We start from the raw sequence: 19,053 nt of genomic DNA on the forward strand, positions 1-19,053 counted from the left end.
CTCGCATGCACACATTCAATTTAAAGGGATAGTTCACCCAAAAATAAAAAAATTCTTGCATAATTTTCTCACCCTCATGTTACAAACCTGTATAAATTTCTTTGTTTAGATGAACACGGAGGAAGATATTTTAAGGAATGTTTGTAACCAAACCATTCATGAGCCCTCAATGGAATTGAATGGGGCTCATGAATGGTTTGGTTACAAACAGTCCTCAAAATATCTACGTGTGTGTTCATCAAAACAAAGAAATTTATAAAGGTTTGTAACATCATGAGGGTGAGAAAAAGATGACAGAATTTTCATTTTTAGGTGAACTATCCCTTTAATTAATAAATTTACACTCACTCCAATCATCTCTCTCTCTCTCTCTCTCTCTCTCTCTCCCCCGCCCTCCCCGCCCTCCCCAATAGTTAATTCACGTCAAGGTTTGTGTGATTCAATAATTTACATTTTTTGATTGATGTGATTGATTGTTGTTGTTATTCTGTTGTTAAAATGGAAGGATCTAATTTAAGGATGTGTTCATGTCCCATTAAAAGGGAATGCCTGTTCCAAAAATGCCAATTGGTTGCATAGAAACCATTGTACTTTTTTTATATACACTTTTCCATGGTCTTCTGCCATGTTTGAGGCATATTGAAACTTTTCATGCTTTTATGTTGGCCTTATTTCAGTTACATTTACATCTTAGGCTTTGTAGTTTTGATTTTTATTCATTTTTAGATTTTTATTGTATTTACAACTCACCTGTATGTGGACAGCTTTTAAAAATAAATGCATATAATCATTTTTTGGTGCAAATAAAACTCTCATAGTCCATAAATACTGTAGATTTAACTTTGTTTAATATATACATTTAGTTAAATCATCAAACATCTGTATGACTTGCCAGTGACTTGCTTGACTCAAGCTACGACTTGACTTGAATTGCTTGACATAAAGCAGTGACTTGACTTGACTTGACTCTCACAAAAAATGACTCGGACTTGCTTGAGACTTGAAGGTTAAGACTTGAGACTTACTTGAGACTTACACATGTGTGACTTACTCCCACCTCTGATATGTCCTATAAAATGAATCTGATTTTTTGAGACAAAATTCGATTTTCGATTTTAAAATCATTATTTAAAATAAACCGAATAAACACCAGAGACTATACAATAGATTTTTAGTTTTTTTCTTCTGAAAAATAATTCTTCTGAAAAATAATTTCGGCTTGGAAACTCATGTCGGGGGTCGATTATTTTGAGCATATGAATAAGTCCAGGCTTTTCAACTGTGTTTATGGGCAGAATGTCTTTGGCGATGTAACGCACCACAGCATCAGTAATATCTTTCCATCGAGGTCCCTGCTTATCATATGGGATACAGTGGGAAAATGTTTCCGCTTTTTTACCTGCTTTTTAGCGCGTGTTTTAAGGCTGCCGCTGTCTTTTTTTTTAGCTTGAAGAGCCACACGCCTCCCATTGAACAAACTGGTTCTGTTTGAGGTGCTGCAATAAATTAGTCATGCTACTTGCTTTAGTTGCCACAAACCTCAGACAAGTTTTACAGTGGGCTTTGGCTTGTTGAACTTTTGAAGTTGCGAGCCCGAGCCTTTCCATAAGACTGAATCGATAATAACGATTAATCTCACATCTCTACTACACACTTATTAACTTAAATGGAAAGTGAGGAAATGACACTTTATAGCTGTTCTAATGAAATTGATAAACTAGATTTGTGGACTTTCTACTTCCTAAAATTTAACTATAAATAGATAAAGTATTGCATGTTGTTCTACAGTGCTGCAAGTAAGGAAAACAAAACACTTCAGGACATTTTAAAATGGAAAATAATCAACTTCAGCATGGCAACAGCATTACACCACCTGAGCACTTTTAGGTTTTATTCCTTACCTACAGTATTCACATTCACTGTTCTGGTCAATATGAACAGCAGTTAAATCACTAAAGCCTTGCTTTGTGTTTTGTATTGTTGTACAGGAGAAGAATGTTGAGGAGCAGGTCCATGAAGCCCAGGTCTCTGGAGAGAAAGCACTTGCCAGTGCCTTACAGAACCATGCAAAAGAGCTGCAGGAGCTACAGGGTCAGGTTGAAACAGCACAAAAGCAACATTGCCTGTCTGAAGAGAAGGTCCAAAAACTTAAAGAAGAGGTAGAGCAGTTGGTGCCCTTTAAAGAAAAGGCTCAGGTAGGAAAGAATGTGAATATTTGGATTGTGAAATAAAAATAATAATTTGAAACATTTGTATTGATATTCCTTTAGTATCTCTGATTCTGGCTTGAATCAGCGAGACAGAAGACAATATCAAATTTGTTGTGTATAAATAATGTTGGTGTAAGCGTGCTTCTAAAAAACCTGAAACACTCAAGGAAAAGAAAAGAGCTAAATGAGCTAAAGCTAAGGGGAAAAAGGCAGAGTGGAATTTCAGACACACATCGGAAAATCGAATTATCAGTGTCTCCGGTGCCCTAACTCATGTACATGACATACTGATTCAGCATCTGATTGAGACACACTATCTTTTTCTGTATTTGTAGTTCTGATTGTTATGCTAACTCTTGGGTCACTTTTCATTGACTCCTAGGTTTAGAGATTGTCTTTTTTTAGTTATTTATTTATTCTTAATCGGGTGCTGAGCAAAAACAAAGACTTTTTTCATCCTCGGATCATTTGTAAGAGATTTTTTAAAAATGAATCTTTAAAACACCAGTTTTGTTCCGGTTTGTTCTAAATGGTGGTTTTGTAAAGTGGTTTTCTCTTTGTGGTTTTCACCTTGCATGTTATATCCATTTCATCTTACAGGCTGTGGTGTTCCTCATTTCACTACTGATATTACTGTAAATGGGGCTTCCAACTTTAATCTCGGTGCATATCTCAGCATTTATTCAGATTATTAATTAAAGATAAGATAATATAGAACTTTATTAATCCTAAAGGAAATTCTTTTTTTTTTTAAAGGTGCGTTGTTATGGATGCTCACTTTAGCTAAGAGCCACATGTTATAGTAGTAGGCTTGAGAGGGTGACAAATAAAACTTCAATAACATTATTATACTTGTATACATTTCTGATGAGACATCAACAGAACAGTTTTTTTTTTTTTTAATTGAATTATTTTTAGGTTTTGTAAAGAGTTGCAAAGACTCGTAACCTAACCATCTTTACCTAAATACATTTATTTCTTTGCATATAAATGAATTCATTTATACATATAGCTATATAGCAATCATACACAATTATGTCAATGTTGATTTTATTCACCTTGATATTATAATCTTACCTCATTTTAATGGATATATTTATACACATACTCTTATCATTGTTGGAGATAACATGTGCCATGTAATGTTGCTTCTTTTCCCTTTGTTTCTTTTGAATTTTTTTTTTTTTTTTTTTTTTTTTTGCATCAGGGTTTATTCTGTTCAATCAACATAACTTTCTCCCTTTCTCCCCCCCTTCCTTCACTCAGTCTCTCACTGCTGAGTTGGCTTGTTCCATGCAAAGGGCTGAGAAGCTTGCTTCTGAGGTTGGTGATCTAACGCTGTTGTCTGAGCGTCTGTCTAAGGCGAGAGATGATGCCCATGCTCAGAAGGAAAGTGTGGAAAAGCTAATATTAGAATATCAGACAAAGATATCTAGCCTGGAGGAGGTTCCGAAGGATCTTGCATCAAAAAACGATGAGCTAAAAGCATCAACTGAACAATTGAGAAATGTTATTAAGGAACTACGTTCAAGCAATCAGCAACTGCATGAAGAAAATTCATCTGGCAGGAATGAGAGAGAGCAGTTTTCCAAAGATGTACAGAATTTAATACTAATCCAGGAAGAGCTAAAAGCTGAGAATGCAAGCCTGAAAGAGACTAAAGCACAACACCTTATTCAAATAGAAGATCTTAAACAGCATAAAACACAGCAACAGGAAGTCATACAGAAATATCAGCATGAGCTTCAGCATTATGAGAAAAATAGTTCAGAGCTATCCCAAAAACACCAGAAAGCCTGTGAGGATAGGGATACATTTCAGGAGGAACTTCGAGCCTGCCAGGAGGAGTTGAGGTCCTCTCAATTGCTGAATGCAGAAATTGAAGAGCTTCAATCAAAGCTGCAGGCTGAGAAAGAGGAGCTCTCTGTTAAAAATGCTAAGCTGCAGGCAGAAACTAAAATTCTCTATAATGAGAAGGAAAAGGTGGGGTCAGATCTCAAAACCACCATTTTAGATAAAGAATCTCTTGCAGCCAAAAAATCAGAGCTTCAAAATCAACTTGATACCATGAAGACGACGCTGGAGCAGTACAGCAGGGACAATGTTGAGCTCCAGGCCTCCAAGGACAGCTTTGCCAGAATGCTTGAGGAAATCAAGACTAGCAGGGAAGTCACAGATTCTGAAAGGCTTTTACTTATGGAAGAGAAGGAAAACCTCCTTGAAACCCAGAGGAAAATGTTTTGTGAAAAGCAGGATCTCACTAAACAAATAGAAGTGCTGGTTGAAAACTTGCATCTCAGTAAAGAAGAAGCCAAAGCTGCCAATGAGAAGATCCAGCTCAATAGCACAGCTTTTGCTCAGGAGAAGCAAATGATTAATGCAAATCTCTTGGAGACTGAGAAGATTCTTCAAGCCCTTGAAGAGGAAAAAAACAGCTTAAAATCTGCTCTCGAAAAGCAAAGCAATGAGCAGCAGGGTTTGGAACAAGAAATGAGCAGCTTGAAGGAGAAGCATGAAAAGGAGATGGCAGAAATGGCTTCTGCCTTAGAAGAGAAAAAGCAATCAGAAGCTGAATTATTAAGTGAGAAGATCAGTCTAAAATCAGAGCTAGAACAAATCAAGCAGATGAAAGAGCAGATATCTGCCGAGATGATGAAACTGAGGCAAGACAATGATGATTTGCAGACACGTCTGCAGAAAATGAGCTCTGATGTAGAGTCTCTAGAGAAGTCCAATGTTGGCTTAAGTGAACAAAACCAAAAATTACAGCTCAACTTGGATCACATGAAGGAAGAATATGCACAAAATACTGAAACCTTTGAAAAGCAGAAGATTGCCCTGAATAGTGTGATAGAGGAGCTCAGGAAGACAAACAGTGATCTTCTCCAGAAAGCTGAACATCTCTCCGATCAGAACAGATCACTTTCTGAGGTCAAGAACACCTTGGAAGCTCATCAGCAAGCACTAGAAATGGACAAGAATGAATTCTCTGTGGTTAAGGAAACCCTTTCTAAAAATGTTGAGGAACTAAGGAATATGGTAACCTGTTGTAAAAAAGAGAACGCAAGCCTTCTGGAGGCCAAGTCCAAGCTTGATGTTGAAATTGTAGCCATCAGGATGGAAGCAGAGAAGGCAGAAATGGAACAACAATTGCTTAGCACAAAATTAGATCACTTATGGAACTCTTTAAATTACCTTTGCTTGGAAAAAAGCCTTAACCAGACTACAGGTTCCAGTTGTCAAAAGGTTGAAGAGATATTCATCGCACTTCAAAAAGTCAGTGAAGACAAAACCTCACTTGCCAAAGAAATTGAGATTTTAAAGTCCCAACAAAAGAGAAGCGATGAAGACAGATCAAATATGGCTGATGCAAAAGAGGTTCTAGCTTCCAAAATTGCAGAACTGGAGAACACCACCACATGTCTTTTGAACGAAAAGAGTGACCTCCTGGAATCTCGTTCATCTCTGGAACAGGAACTGCTGGCTCTTCGTAAGTGCCTGGAAACTGGTGACAAGAAGTGCACGGAATATCAGCTTCAAGTGGACCAACTGAATACATCACAGCTGAAATTGGAGGCAAAGTTACAAAACCTTCATAACGACAAAGTTACTCTGGAGGAGCAACAGCAAGCTGCGGAAAAGCAGGTGGCTTTTTTAACCAAAGACAAGGATGAGATCCTCTCTAGGCTGGCTGTGGTGCAAGCTGAGAGGAACGCTCTGCAGATGCAAAAGGAGGAGGCCAACATTATGGTGACTCAACTCGAGGCACAAAACGAAAGTGCTCTTGCAAAGCAGCTTGAGGTATTCTGCAGCTAAAAACAGGCTCCTCAGTCCTAGTGTTGCACTTGAATAGTTGAATTGCTTCCTGCACACTCACAAGCTTACCCTGCCTTGCTTTTCCACTCAAATCTCACCCTTAGGTGTCCTCTTTAATATGCATGTTGCTAACTCTCTTTAATTCTCAATTAACAGCAAGTAGGTCAACCAACCACTGGGCTGAATCGGGGCATGTCGTGGACGAGTTCAAAGCAAATCTGTGGCAGAGCCAAGCTTCAAAAGTCCGAGAATAATCGATGACAACATCATGTTAATATTGCTTTAATATTGTAGGGTATTTGTTGAATTCAACTGAAAGTGTAACAGAGGTGCCAACATCTACAGTGGCATCATTCTCCATTTTTGCCCTGTTGTCCCACCCCCACCCCATTTTCTGCTGTCTTAGTTAAATATGTGCTCAGACCAAACATGAATAAAATTCTCCCAACAGAATAGCCTGCACACTAAAGGGGAAAGGACACTGAACAAATTATAAGACATTTGCGTAGTCGCTTCTAATACAGGTTACTTTTGCTCTGCTAGTTCATGTTCAACCTGTGAATTCACAAACCTTCATATTGCAAGATCTCTGAAAACAGGTGGACAACTGACTGGCTACCTCGCTGTTTTATTATTGTTGTTTGGTGGAAGTTTGGAATAAAGAAATTATCTGTTTCCTCCTGCAACATGCACTAGGGATTTTCTTTTTTTTTTCCTGCTAGGATTTGGCACCTCTGGTACAAACCTATAGTACAGTAGGATCAGAATTACTTCAGTAATATTATATGATGTTAGTCTCAACAGTAATAGGGGTTTCATTTTAATGCATGGCCTACTCATCCTCAAATTATATTAATTTTCAGGCTCTATTTGATTTGTTCTGATCTGTTGCAGCAATAACCAACAGAATTTTTGCATGAACCGTTAATTCACCGAATAAACACTTTTCTACACCCTGTATTAGATTTGTAAAAGGTTTAAATACGAAGATATAATATTATGACCTCAAATTCACTTTTCTAAAGTTTTAAATGCATGAAGGAGGCATGCTGAAATTTAGACTTTGTGCAAATCTTGGCTTCTGTTACAGTTTGGATTGACTCACTCTCTCTAAGTCATACCATCCCTCCATTCTGAGACTTACTGTATCCTCTCACTATCTGTTGCAGGCTGCTGAGAGCGCTGGGAACACAGCACAAGCACTGGACAAATTGAGCCAAGAAAAGCTTGCTTTGCAAAAGGAAAAACTATCGGCAGACTCTCTCATCCTCAAGTTTAAAAATGCCAAAGAAGAAATGCAGAGTCAGGTGAGTGGTGTGCTGCAGCCAAGGACCTGGTGGTGTTGGTCTGAGTGGATTTTTGCGAGTGGATTTTTGCAAGTGGATATGGAAAATTGACTTTGACATAAAATTACATTTTTATTTTATAAAATTACATTTTTGTTTTATAAAATTACATTTAATTTTATTAATAAAAAATTACTAAATTGTTTCATATGATAAAAGCTTTTACAACACGGGTCTTTATATCTAGGATCAAATTGTGCTTTGGATGTTGTCATTATTTTAGGACGATATTGAAAATGTTGTCAGTTTGGTAATATCAAGATGGCATAGGGACCAATATCACACTTTATATGCTGTCACATCACAATCCATGACAATCTCTATTGAATAAAAAAAAACTTAAATGTCTCACTCAAACAGACTCTAGCCCATTGTGGGCAGCTGTGAGCTCATGTTCATGGAAGAAGGTGGATGGTCTTTTCTTCAGAGTGCATTTAGTGCCTTGTGAAGGAGAATGAGCTGGATTCATATGTCTCGTGTCTCCACCGATTGCTTGGTTGCTGCTTAGTGATGAGAGAAAGCTGAATAAGTTACATAAACTTGTGAGATTGGATAAAGCAGAGGACTTGCTAAAATAGGTCTTATCTGGAGTTGCTGAATTGCACACAGGCCTTTTCTCTCATTTTTAACATTAAAGAGGTCTATTGTCTATAATTTTCATTGCTGGCTTAATGGATGAGGCTATACTGTAGGTCTATGAAATCACTTCATAGAATGAGGTCTGAGGGCTAAAGTAGCTCGAGGGATATTTTGACAAATTTCTCAATTATTTCCAAAACACTATATTTTGTTTTCCCTTTTGTTTCTTTTCTAAAGATGACAATTGTTAAAGAATATTATTACCACTATATCACCTCAGGGAGATGATTTTTGTCTCATTTAATAGGGAACAAAATGTACAGCCAGCACTTTCTACTACTTTGTGACGACAAAAATCTGTTAGTAAACACTACATTAGTGAAAACTGGAACGGTCTGGAAATATTTGCACATGCTTGCTGTGGTATGATTTTGACTCAATAAGCTGAAAGCTTTTTTTTGTCTCTGTTGCAGCTGGACAATCTGTCAAAACAGAACTCGCAATACCAACAGGAGCTGACGAAATCCAAAGAGCAGCTGAGCTCAGAGAAGGAGAGGATCAACAGTCTGTCTACAGAAATGTGAGGAACAAGATTCTACTGAAAAACCTTTATACAATCACACTGTGGGTTGGTGGGTGGGTGGGTTTTTCTTGGATCTTTGCTCACTTTCATTTTTCTTTCTATGTACAGTATTTTCAATGAAATGAATGTTTAAAGTATTGTATCTATGTACTTTTGTTTGTTGCATATTATGTTGCTCTTTATATTACTACCCAATGGCTAAAACAATCAATAAGTATTTAAAAGGTTTATAATTCTGACCTGTTTCTCATTTAAGTTTTGGCACACCCTTACATATCATTGAATGCAGGTGTTCCAATCACTTCCATTTCCACAGGTGTATCAAGCACCTAGGCATGCAGACTGCTTCTACAAAATATTTGTGAAAGAATGGGTCGCTCTCAGGAGCTCAGTGAATGCAAGCGTGGTACCGTCATAGGTTGCCACCTGTGCAATAAGTGCATTTGTGAAAATTCCTCACTACTAAATATTCCACGCTCACCTGTTAGTGGCATTATAACAATGGTGGCAATTGCGAACAACAACAACAAAGTGGTAGGCCATGTAAAATGACAGAGAGGGGTCAGCACGTGCTGAGGCACACAGTGCACAGTAGTAGTCAACTACTATTTCTCTAATAGCTACAGACCTCCAAACTTCGTGTGGCCTTCAGATTAGCACAGAAACAGTGCGTGGAGAGCCCCATGGCCGAGCAGCTGCATCCAAGCCTTACATCAAGTGCAATGCAAAGGGTCAGATGCAGTGGTGTAAAGCTAGAGTGTAAAAGATTGGTGAAGAGGAGATTATTATGTGAGCTTGTTTTTAAGAGGTTGGGCATGGCCCCTTAGTTCCAGTGAAAGGAACTCTTAATGCTTCAGCTTAACAAGACATTTTGTAGGAACAGTTTGGTGATGGCTCTTTCCTGTTCCAACATGACTGCACACCAGTGCACAAAGCAAGGTCCATAAGACATGGTTAAGCGAGTTTGATGAGGAAGAACTTGACTGGCCTGCAGAGAGTACGGACCTCAAATCAATAGAACATCTTTGGCATGAATTAGAATAAAACTAGAGCCAGGCCTTTATTAGTGCTTGACCTCCAAATGTGATTCTAGAGGAATGGGCAAAAGTTCTTATAAACACACTCCTAAACCTTGTGGAAAGCCTTCCAGGAAGAGTTGAACCGTACAGTAGCTGCAAAGTGTGGGCCAACTCCATGTTAAACTCTGCAGATTAAGAATAGGATGTCATTAAATTTCATGTGCATGTAATGGCAGACGTCCCAAAACGTTTAATAGAATAGTGTATTTTAAAGTCTGTATACTCCCAAAAGTGGAAAATTTCAATATTTGATTCTGACTGTGGTGTAGTCTGATTACAGCTTGTCCTGTCTGTTCCACTATGGCACCTACTGTATCCAGCCACCTGACTACAGTCCCTGTGTGAGGAAATCACACTTCAGTTCATTTTAGACATCTTTCTGTTTCCTTGTCCGATATTTGCATTTGAGACTAGTATGAAGGTAACTTGAAGTGTTTTTGTGCAAATATATTCCATTTTTCTTAAAGTTTAGGTGCCAGGCTTATTTTCATTGTGGTGAGGAGTGAGGAGAATTGCTGGTTGATTGTGTCTGTCTGTGCCACTGTTCATCATTGTTTTATGTGAGTATTTGTTCATGAATGCTCACTGATTTATCTCTCAGTGAGGAACTGAAAGAAGCAGCAGCTGAAAATGCCCAGGTTGTGGAAGCTTTACAACAGGAAAAGACCAAGCTGGCTAACGAGATCTCCAGCAGCCAGAAGGACAACGACAGCCAGCAAAAAGTATGTTTCCAAAAGCAAGCACTTGATGGTTTTTTTTGGATGTGCTGTATAGGACATGATGACCTGCTCATAGGTTTCTGTGAACGGATTCTTTTTCTTTTTAGAAAACTTTAAATGAAATATTCGCCTACATGCATAAAAATGTTGTTTTGCATTCCAGCTCAAGGAGCAGTTGGCATGCCTCAGTAGTCAGGTGAAGGACATGGAAAAGAGGTGAGGAACTCCCTGCTGGAGTCAAAAACTAAAACACTTTGATATGATTGATATGATTGTGATTGAACATTCTTGCTCTACTCTGCCCTTCACTGAAAGAAAACCTTCATCCCCTAAAATCATTTGCCAAAATTTGTAGTTGTTAAAAACTAAACCAACTTTTTATATATACAGGAAATTAAACCTGTAAAAATTATTTTTTTGCTTCACTCATGATTTCACTCTGTTATTTGATTTTATGCTCTTATTTTATGAATTTTTTTTATAGGGAGCTCACTCTGAAGAACAAATCAGACACAGAAAACTCTGCTTTACAACAAACTATCCAGCAAAACAGTGCCTTGATCTTAGAAAAGAATACAGAATTGGAAACACTGAAGAATGAGGTAGCGTCTATGATATCCTTCTAATATGTAATATCCTCTATACAGCTGATCTGCACTGAAAAACAAAATCACTTACCGTAATTTGACTTAGTGTTTGCTAAATGTTGCTAAACTAACATGCTGTCAAGGTTGATGAAGCAAAACTTGTATAACCCTAGGTTTAGATATAAAAGAAATAATGTCTAAACAATTGGAAGGATATTTGTATGGAGGAAGGAAGGGAGGGAGAGAGACCGAGAAATAACTATTAATGGCATGTGTGGGTTGTGGTGTTGGCTTTATCATTTTTAATATTCTTTACTTTATACATGTTGTACATGTCTACATTCACAAAGACCTTTCTGCATCTGTCAGAAACTTTTTACATAATAGTCAGCAGTAATATAAATATACAATCCACTCCAGAAATATTGGTTAAAAAAAGGTTTGCGGAAATTATGAATAAAGGTCGTCTCACATGTGTAATATACCTTTTGTGAGCAGGTATCAGTGCTGCGAAGAGTGAGTGCCACTGGAAACACTCTCCAGAGTACTGTGAAATCTCTGGAAAGTGATAAATCTCAGCTGCAGGAGCGGGTGCGCACTTTGGAGAAGAGCTTAACAGCAGCTCAGGCCACGAGTCCTGCACCTCAGGCATCTAGTCCTGCAGACGTCCCCACAGGTAAGCGTCTAAGGTATTATTAAAAAATTTAAAAAAATATTGTTGTGGGTTTTTTAAAGCTCATGAAAATTGCTGACAGTTACAGTGAGGAAAATAAGTATTTGAACACCCTGCTATTTTGCAAGTTCTCCCACTTAGAAATCATGGAGGGGTCTGAAATTGTCATCGTAGGTGCATGTCCACTGTGAGAGACATTATCTAAAAAAAATCCAGAAATCACAATGTGTGATTTTTTAACTATTTATTTGTATGATACAGCTGCAAATAAGTATTTGAACACCTGAGAAAATCAATGTTAATATTTGGTACAGTAGCCTTTGTTTGCAATTACAGAGGTCAAACTTTTCCTGTAGTTTTTCACCAGGTTTGCACACACTGCAGGAGGGATTTTGGCCCACTTCTCCACACAGATCTTCTCTAGATCAGTCAGATTTCTGGCCTGTCACTGAGAAACATGGAGTTTGAGCTCCCTCCAAAGATTCTCTATTGGGTTTAGGTCTGGAGACTGGCTAGGCCACGCCAGAACCTTGATATGCCTCTTACAGGGCCACTCCTTGGTTATCCTGGCTGTGTGCTTCGGGTCATTGTCATGTTGGAAGACCCAGCCTTGACCCATCTTCAATGCTCTAACTGAGGGAAGGAGGTTGTTCCCCAAAATCTCGCAATACATGGCCCCGGTCATCCTCTCCTTAATACAGTGCAGTCACCCTGTCCCATGTGCAGAAATACACCCCCAAAGCATAATGCTACCACCCCCATGCTTCACAGTAGGGATGGTGTTCTTGGGATGGTACTCATCATTCTTCTTCCTCCAAACACGTTTAGTGGAATTATGACCAAAAAGTTCTATTTTGGTCTCATCTGACCACATGACTTTCTCCCATGACTCCTCTGGATCATCCAAATGGTCATTGGCAAACTTAAGACGGGCCTGGACATGTGCTGGTTTAAGCAGGGGAACCTTCCCTGCCATGCATGATTTCCATAACGTCTTAGTGTATTACCAACAGGAACCTTGGAAACGGTGATCCAAGCTCTTTTCAGGTCATTGACCAGCTCCTCCCGTGTAGTTCTGGGCTGATTTCTCACCTTTCTTAGGATCATTGAGACCCCACGAGGTGAGATCTTGCATGGAGCCCCAGTCCGAGGGAGATTGACGGTCATGTTTAGCTTCTTCCATTTTCTAATGATTGCTCCAACAGTGGACCTTTTTTCACCAAGCTGCTTGGCAATTTCCCCGTAGCCCTTTCCAGCCTGGTGGAGGTGTACAATTTTGTCTCTAGTGTATTTGGACAGCTCTTTGGTCTTGGCCATGTTAGTAGTTGGATTCTTACTGATTGTATGGTGTGGACAGGTGTCTTTATGCAGCTAACGACCTCACACAGGTGCATCTAATTTAGTATAATAAATGGAGTGGAGGTGGACATTTTAAAGCAGGCTAACAGGTCTTTGAGGGTCAGAATTCTAGCTGATAGACAGGTGTTCAAATACTTATTTGCAGCTGTATCATACAAATAAATAGTTAAAAAATCATATATTGTGATTTCTGGATTTATTTTTTTTAGATTATGTCTCTCACAGTGGACATGCACCTACGATGACAATTTCAGACCCCTCCATGATTTCCAAGTGGGAGAACTTGCAAAATAGCAGGGTGTTCAAATACTTATTTTCCTCACTGTATATCTACTGAAGGTATTTTCAATATACTTTAGTTTTATCTGTAAATATATAACTGTTATACAACATCACCCCAAAGGGAAATAAGTCATTGTGTTATCTGAAGTTTAAAAATCAGACTGATTAGAAACTAGTGTTCATAAACATCACTGTCTCAACAGGGTCTTCTGCACTGGACGAGATGAGAGAGGCAATGAAAACAGCCGAGAGTCAGGTACTCGACATTCCTCGTCAGAAAAAATGGCAATCGAAAACAATTTTCAAATATCTCTCAATACAGTTTTTATAGAGATGATGATGAAAACATAATTTAATCATCTCTGAGCTTCATCTTATAATATTGTTCCATTTGTGTAGATGTTTATATAGAGTTCATACTAGAGATTTTGTCATGCACCATGTATGAGATGAAATAATGGCTTCTTCTCCCTAGTTATTAGTTCAAATAGCTAGCTGTTTGTTAGATTCCCTGAACCACAGATCATTTCCAGGAAGACTCTGAGAAATATTGATAAATGACCCTGTCGGGCATGAGTCTGTGGATTATTCTTTCTATTATAATGTTGTGTAACCCCAAATTAAAATAAAGAAAATAAAACAGAAAAAGTGACCCACAAGCCCAAGCAGAACAGCTAAAATTATTTTAACCTAGTCACTGTTGCACGAGTGCTGAGAGCAACACAACACTTATTATATCGGCCTAGTGGTCTTTAACCGGTGTACTGTGGTAGAAAAAATACTGTAGCAGAGCCATTAAGCAAATGGGGGGGGGGGCAACTTTGTTGTAGCTCAGCAACCCTGGTTTTCTAAACACAAGCCCTTGTGCCTTGTGGAGCAGATCCTCATTTGTGGTTTATCTAATCGCATGCATGGAAACTATTTAGCTGAAAGTGGCTCATCGGACCAGAGAAAAACTACAAGTTGATCTTACGTGATTTCTCAGACTTTTCATTTCAATCACCCTCAGTTTGATTAGCAAATGATTTGCAGTGACATGACTTTTGTGTCAGCAACTGAATGTGTTTATTCTCTCTGCATCACTGAATAAATAAAATAAAAATACATATCAATAATTTCTGCACACTGGATATATTCTGAACTGCAGTAACATACATTCTATGAAATGTGGTTAAATATAAATCGTAAATATTATTTAATGATACTAATGCTCAGTCATGTTTGTGTGGCAGATTGAATTCTTGAACTCCGTCATCGCGGACCTGCAGCGCAAGAATGTGGACCTGAAATTGAAGCTGGAGAAGATGGCTGAGGCAGCACTTAATGGGAACACAGGCAGTGAAATGGACAACCATGAAAGGTAGACTGCATTTTCTTCCTTCCCTCCATCATCCAGTCTAATACTCCAGAATGTATACACTTTAACATTTTTACAAAATGTACCCAACACTTCTAAGGATGAGAATCCTTTACTTTAATAGTAAATGTACATGCATTTTTGTCTTCAGCTTGTCTGAGACTAAAGCCAAAAAGAAACCACCACCGCGCCTCTTCTGCGATATCTGCGACTGTTTTGACCTCCATGACACAGAGGACTGTCCCACACAGGAGCAGCAGCCCGATTCTCCTCCTCACACTACCTACCATGGCAGCGCGAGTGAAGAGAGGCCCTACTGTGACATCTGTGAGGTATTTGGCCACTGGACAGAGTCGTGCAACGACGACCAGACCTTCTAAGCTGGCATTACCGCACACGCCTTCAACAACACATTGCACAAGTGTGGGAATGTGTGTGTGTGTGTGTGTGTGCATCCTCTCATTTGCCATGCCACTAACACTCAATCCTCCTGTTTCAAAAAATTGTGCATCTTGTACTTAATTGCTTTAAGTTGTATTCATGAATGAAACAATATTGACTTTAAGTGACACAAAAATTTGTCATCTTGTTTTTTAATCTGTGTGTTGAATTTGTAATGTGGGTGATGGAGATCTTAGCTTACAGTCACCATTCATTTTCGGACCTGTTCTAATCACTGCAGCAGGTATATTGTTGTCCTGAGTGTTTGAAAGGAAAGGGCACTGCAATGCTAATGCACTTTACTCCAACATCCTCTTCCCTGATTTTCAGCTTGATGAAAAACAAGACGGTTTCTTAAACAGAATGTACTTCAAGGTTATAATGATGCTGTTACTTTTTAGTGTTTTTTTTGGAATATTATACATCTGTACAAAAGAAAATAAATATTGTTTAAATCCTGTTTTTGACTTTGACTGATGAGTCTCACCTTTTATTAAGACTTAATTGATCTCAACACCAAACACTGGTTTAGCGTTGAAGATTGTAGATGGAGAATTGGCCAGTTTTTTTTACTGCAGATCTTTTAGGTTCACAGGCATCTACAGGACTGTGTTGCTCAGTGAAATACTAACATTTTACTCAGTCCACAAATATTCTACAAGTAGGATCATAGACCATAGTCCTGCTGGAAGATCTGGTCGCAAACCAAGTTTATAAATATTGTGGATGATGACTTAAGGTGTTGCTCCCCAATGATGCTTCACAGCTGATGATGCTGTTCTTTAGGTTAAACACATCACCTTTTCCCTCTATTTTTGTTCCTCCATTGATCATTTTAGTAAGATGTTCCAGCTTTTAGTTCCTGTGTCCAGAAAACACCAAAGCTGATGTTTACCAAGGCTATTAAGAGGATGGATGGATGGATGGATGGATGATGTCCCAATCTGATTCTAAATAAATAAAGACATTTATGTGTCTGTTTAGAAAGAAAAAAGTAATATATTAGTTAGTTTTATCAGTTTGTTAGCTTTAAGATAACTGACTGAAATGTACAGATTCTTTAGCTGAAACCCCAAAACACAAGAAAATCTGAATTAAACCCACATTTAAAAACTGCACTTCGTAATTGTGGACTAAAGAGGGCGCCTGTGTGTAACCGTGTTATGTGATATAACGCTCATTTTCAATACATTTGGAATGTAAATTCACATGTAAACATTTAAAGACATGCTTACTGGTGTTTAAAACGTTTTGGAAATAAAAATTATAAATAATATAAAAAAAATAATTCGAAGAAAAGAATAAAACGCGTAGATAACCACACGCGCGAAGCGGAAACCGGAAGTGCGTGTACATGGCGCCAAGTGTGAGCTTGTAATGGAGTGTTTTTTTCAGGGCGCACCGTGTTTATAAAGTTTATATATAAAGTGCTTTTGTGTGAATAAGAACACAGTGTTATGGTATTCGCATTTATAATGTAATGTTACCAGAGCGTGAGAAACATTATTAAAACGTCAAGCAGTGTTTTTTTTTTTTTTTTTTTTAAATAAATAGTGTGTTATCGTTAGCTGCAGCTGCTGAAAGGTCAGAACACAAAACTGACTTTTTACAGGATTAAAACTCGGAGCTGTTGGTTTTCAGTCATGTGGAATAACGTGGAGTTGTTGCTCAGTGAGGACACGAACACATTGCTGTGTGGGGAGCAGGAACAGGAGCCGGGAGGCGCCTTGTATCAGCTGGACACACTGCTGAAGATCTCCACCTCACTGCAGGTCAATACCTTCATTTGGCTCACATGCAGTCACAATTAAACAGTGCAACATTCACATTAAATCAAGTCTGAAAGCTACCTGAAGCAGCTCAGCCCAAATAAAGTTCACTTTCCATTGATTTACTGTTAGAGGTGATGACGAGGAAAAAACATCAACAAAACCTCACAAGTGCATTTCTACAGTACGGTGGCATTAAACAATGAATTTGTAATCCTCAGTGAAATATGAAATAAAAACCATGAGATCTCTCCAAAAGCCTATATCAGGAGATTATTAATCACAGCATCAATGTTATATGGACACAATTACAATCCATCCTGAAGGAGAAAAAGGCTTTAAAGAAAATACACACAGAGCCACTAACTAGGATGTAAAGACATGTTTGCTGGTGTTTAGCTGCTCAAGACTGCTGAGGTCTTTTTTTATTTTTTTTATTTTAAGGTGCCACCGAACTCTAGGATCAGTGCCATTAATAATGCGACTTGCTGCGCGGTTGTGGCTGATAGCACCGTGATCCTCTTCGATCCCAGTTTCCAGACTGTTCTGCATCACCTGTATTTTGGTAAACACACCTACAGTCATTATGCCGCATCCTGTCTCAAAAGCAGGACATGGCACTCGATAGTGATTTATTCATTTGAGAGTCATTAGATTTGGGATCATGGCAAAGAAGTGCCTGGCCATGTATGATCCTAATGTATATCAGTAAAATAATGAGATGTTTATGATTTGAGTCTTGTTTGGAGTGAAACTCATTAAAAGTCATGGTTGTGTGCAGATACGTTAGTGGATGCCGTGAGCGTTTGTCCTCAGGGACAGTTTTTGTTTGTAGGCGAGAGAAACGGCAAATTTCATATTATATCCATTCCACTGAAAAAGACCATCCTGAGTAAAGTAAGTGGGATCTTTAAATGAACATCCATGATAATGAAGCGTTCAACATTCTCAGCTCCATTAGTGTTAATCTAAAATATATATTTTAATAGTTCAAATTCTAATTAATAGTGCTCTGTAATGTAACACTATTTTTTGTCCCTCAGGATCTCCAGCAACCTTCATCAAATGGTTACGAATCAACCTACAAGAGCTTCATTCTACATGAAGCACAGAGTTCTCCAGGTGCTTGGAGAATCAGAACGTTAATCAGAAATTAATTTCTGACCAGTTAAAATCAAGATTTCATCAGCACAACCTTGCCTGAATGTCTGTTATCAACTTTTTTTTGTCTCTGATTTTTAGGGTTATACCATCTTTTTGTTATTGTTTGCTATGGATTTTTTCATGTGTCCAATCTTGCACTGGAGAAGACACAGAAAGGTCTGTGAAAGTTCTTCTGCAGAAATCAGTAAAGCAGTCTCTGTTACAGTGTTATGTATTTCTGCTGGAGTGCTTAATCTTTTCCTGTTTTTCCTCTTCTCTTTTTTTGTCAATAGCACTTGAAAACATGGAACTCAGGGCCTTAAATGAGGTACATTGTTTAAATGACATCATTTTAACTTTTTTAATTTCATTCTTTTTTTATTTTAATGTTTATGAAAGTTTGATCATACCTTTCCCCCTGCAGATCCAAAGTAACATTCACATGGACTACTTCTCCACTAAAGAGGTCTGTAAACAGGGCAGTATCTCAGCAGCGCTGGGCAGCCTCGGCAGCGAGGTCCACCTCATGATCGGGGTAATTGTAACAGAACTATGCCTAATTTTACAATTTGAGGGAAAAAATGAGGTGTGTCTATTCTTAAATTGTGATGTTCATCATTTACAAATGATTTGTACCTGGTGATGACGAGTGACACTGAGGCTGTGGAGCAGGTGTCAAACTCACTGGCCTGTTTAGTGATGAATCACATGACTGTGTAAGTTTAAATAGTGATACTGCTGACTTTTCTGTTTCTATACCAAAGTTGATAGTTTTCTTACAACAGTATGTCCTGAGAGGTCTCCAGCCCAGTAGTTTTCCCACATGGTCACAGGGACAGCTTTAATGAATTTTTTTCCACATTCTGCTGCATGGTTTTTGGTAACATTGGCTGCATGTACATCTTCCTGTCATCTTTTTTTAGGTTATCTTGTATTTGTGTCACCATCAACTGTGACATAGGATCTAAACTTTAAAATCCTGTTACCTTGTCAGGTTGTCCATCCTTGTTCTGGGATTCATTTTTTACTCTTTATTAGGACAGGTGTTCCCTCACTTTTTTCTTTCACTTGGTGTTATTATGACAAAATGCAGGTTATCCCCTCCAGGAT

At 38.3% G+C, this 19,053-nt stretch overlaps 2 protein-coding genes across 8 annotated transcripts in view; both read left to right on the top strand.

The window, feature by feature from the left end:
• Nucleotides 1-15,490, top strand: part of clip1a (CAP-GLY domain containing linker protein 1a) — a 48,633-nt gene extending 33,143 nt beyond the window's left edge. For 3 of the 5 annotated variants that reach the window (XM_060883838.1, XM_060883836.1, XM_060883839.1), the window contains 11 exons: nt 1,989-2,195; nt 3,477-6,011; nt 7,196-7,333; nt 8,425-8,531; nt 10,215-10,335; nt 10,496-10,548; nt 10,817-10,934; nt 11,418-11,595; nt 13,437-13,489; nt 14,466-14,593; nt 14,742-15,490. In XM_060883838.1, the coding sequence (XP_060739821.1) occupies nt 1,989-2,195; nt 3,477-6,011; nt 7,196-7,333; nt 8,425-8,531; nt 10,215-10,335; nt 10,496-10,548; nt 10,817-10,934; nt 11,418-11,595; nt 13,437-13,489; nt 14,466-14,593; nt 14,742-14,970 (3,867 nt within the window). In that variant the 3' untranslated portion in view covers nt 14,971-15,490. Of the gene's footprint in view, nt 1-1,988; nt 2,196-3,476; nt 6,012-7,195; nt 7,334-8,424; nt 8,532-10,214; nt 10,336-10,495; nt 10,549-10,816; nt 10,935-11,417; nt 11,596-13,160; nt 13,291-13,436; nt 13,490-14,465; nt 14,594-14,741 lie in introns of those variants that run through there. The other 2 variants (XR_009649288.1, XM_060883840.1) reach the window with 2 other exon arrangements.
• A 1,097-nt stretch (nt 15,491-16,587) lies between these two features.
• kntc1 (kinetochore associated 1) overlaps nt 16,588-19,053 on the top strand; it is a 51,862-nt gene continuing 49,396 nt past the window's right edge. For all 3 annotated transcript variants that reach the window (XM_060883104.1, XM_060883106.1, XM_060883105.1), the window contains exons 1-7: nt 16,588-16,803; nt 17,245-17,365; nt 17,582-17,697; nt 17,844-17,922; nt 18,043-18,120; nt 18,237-18,271; nt 18,368-18,478. In XM_060883104.1, coding sequence (XP_060739087.1) covers nt 16,675-16,803; nt 17,245-17,365; nt 17,582-17,697; nt 17,844-17,922; nt 18,043-18,120; nt 18,237-18,271; nt 18,368-18,478 — 669 coding nt within the window. In that variant the 5' untranslated portion in view covers nt 16,588-16,674. The remainder of the gene's footprint in view (nt 16,804-17,244; nt 17,366-17,581; nt 17,698-17,843; nt 17,923-18,042; nt 18,121-18,236; nt 18,272-18,367; nt 18,479-19,053) is intronic.

The sequence above is a fragment of the Tachysurus vachellii genome, chromosome 12 (assembly GCF_030014155.1).
Source record: "Tachysurus vachellii isolate PV-2020 chromosome 12, HZAU_Pvac_v1, whole genome shotgun sequence".
NCBI classification, from domain to species: domain Eukaryota; kingdom Metazoa; phylum Chordata; class Actinopteri; order Siluriformes; family Bagridae; genus Tachysurus; species Tachysurus vachellii.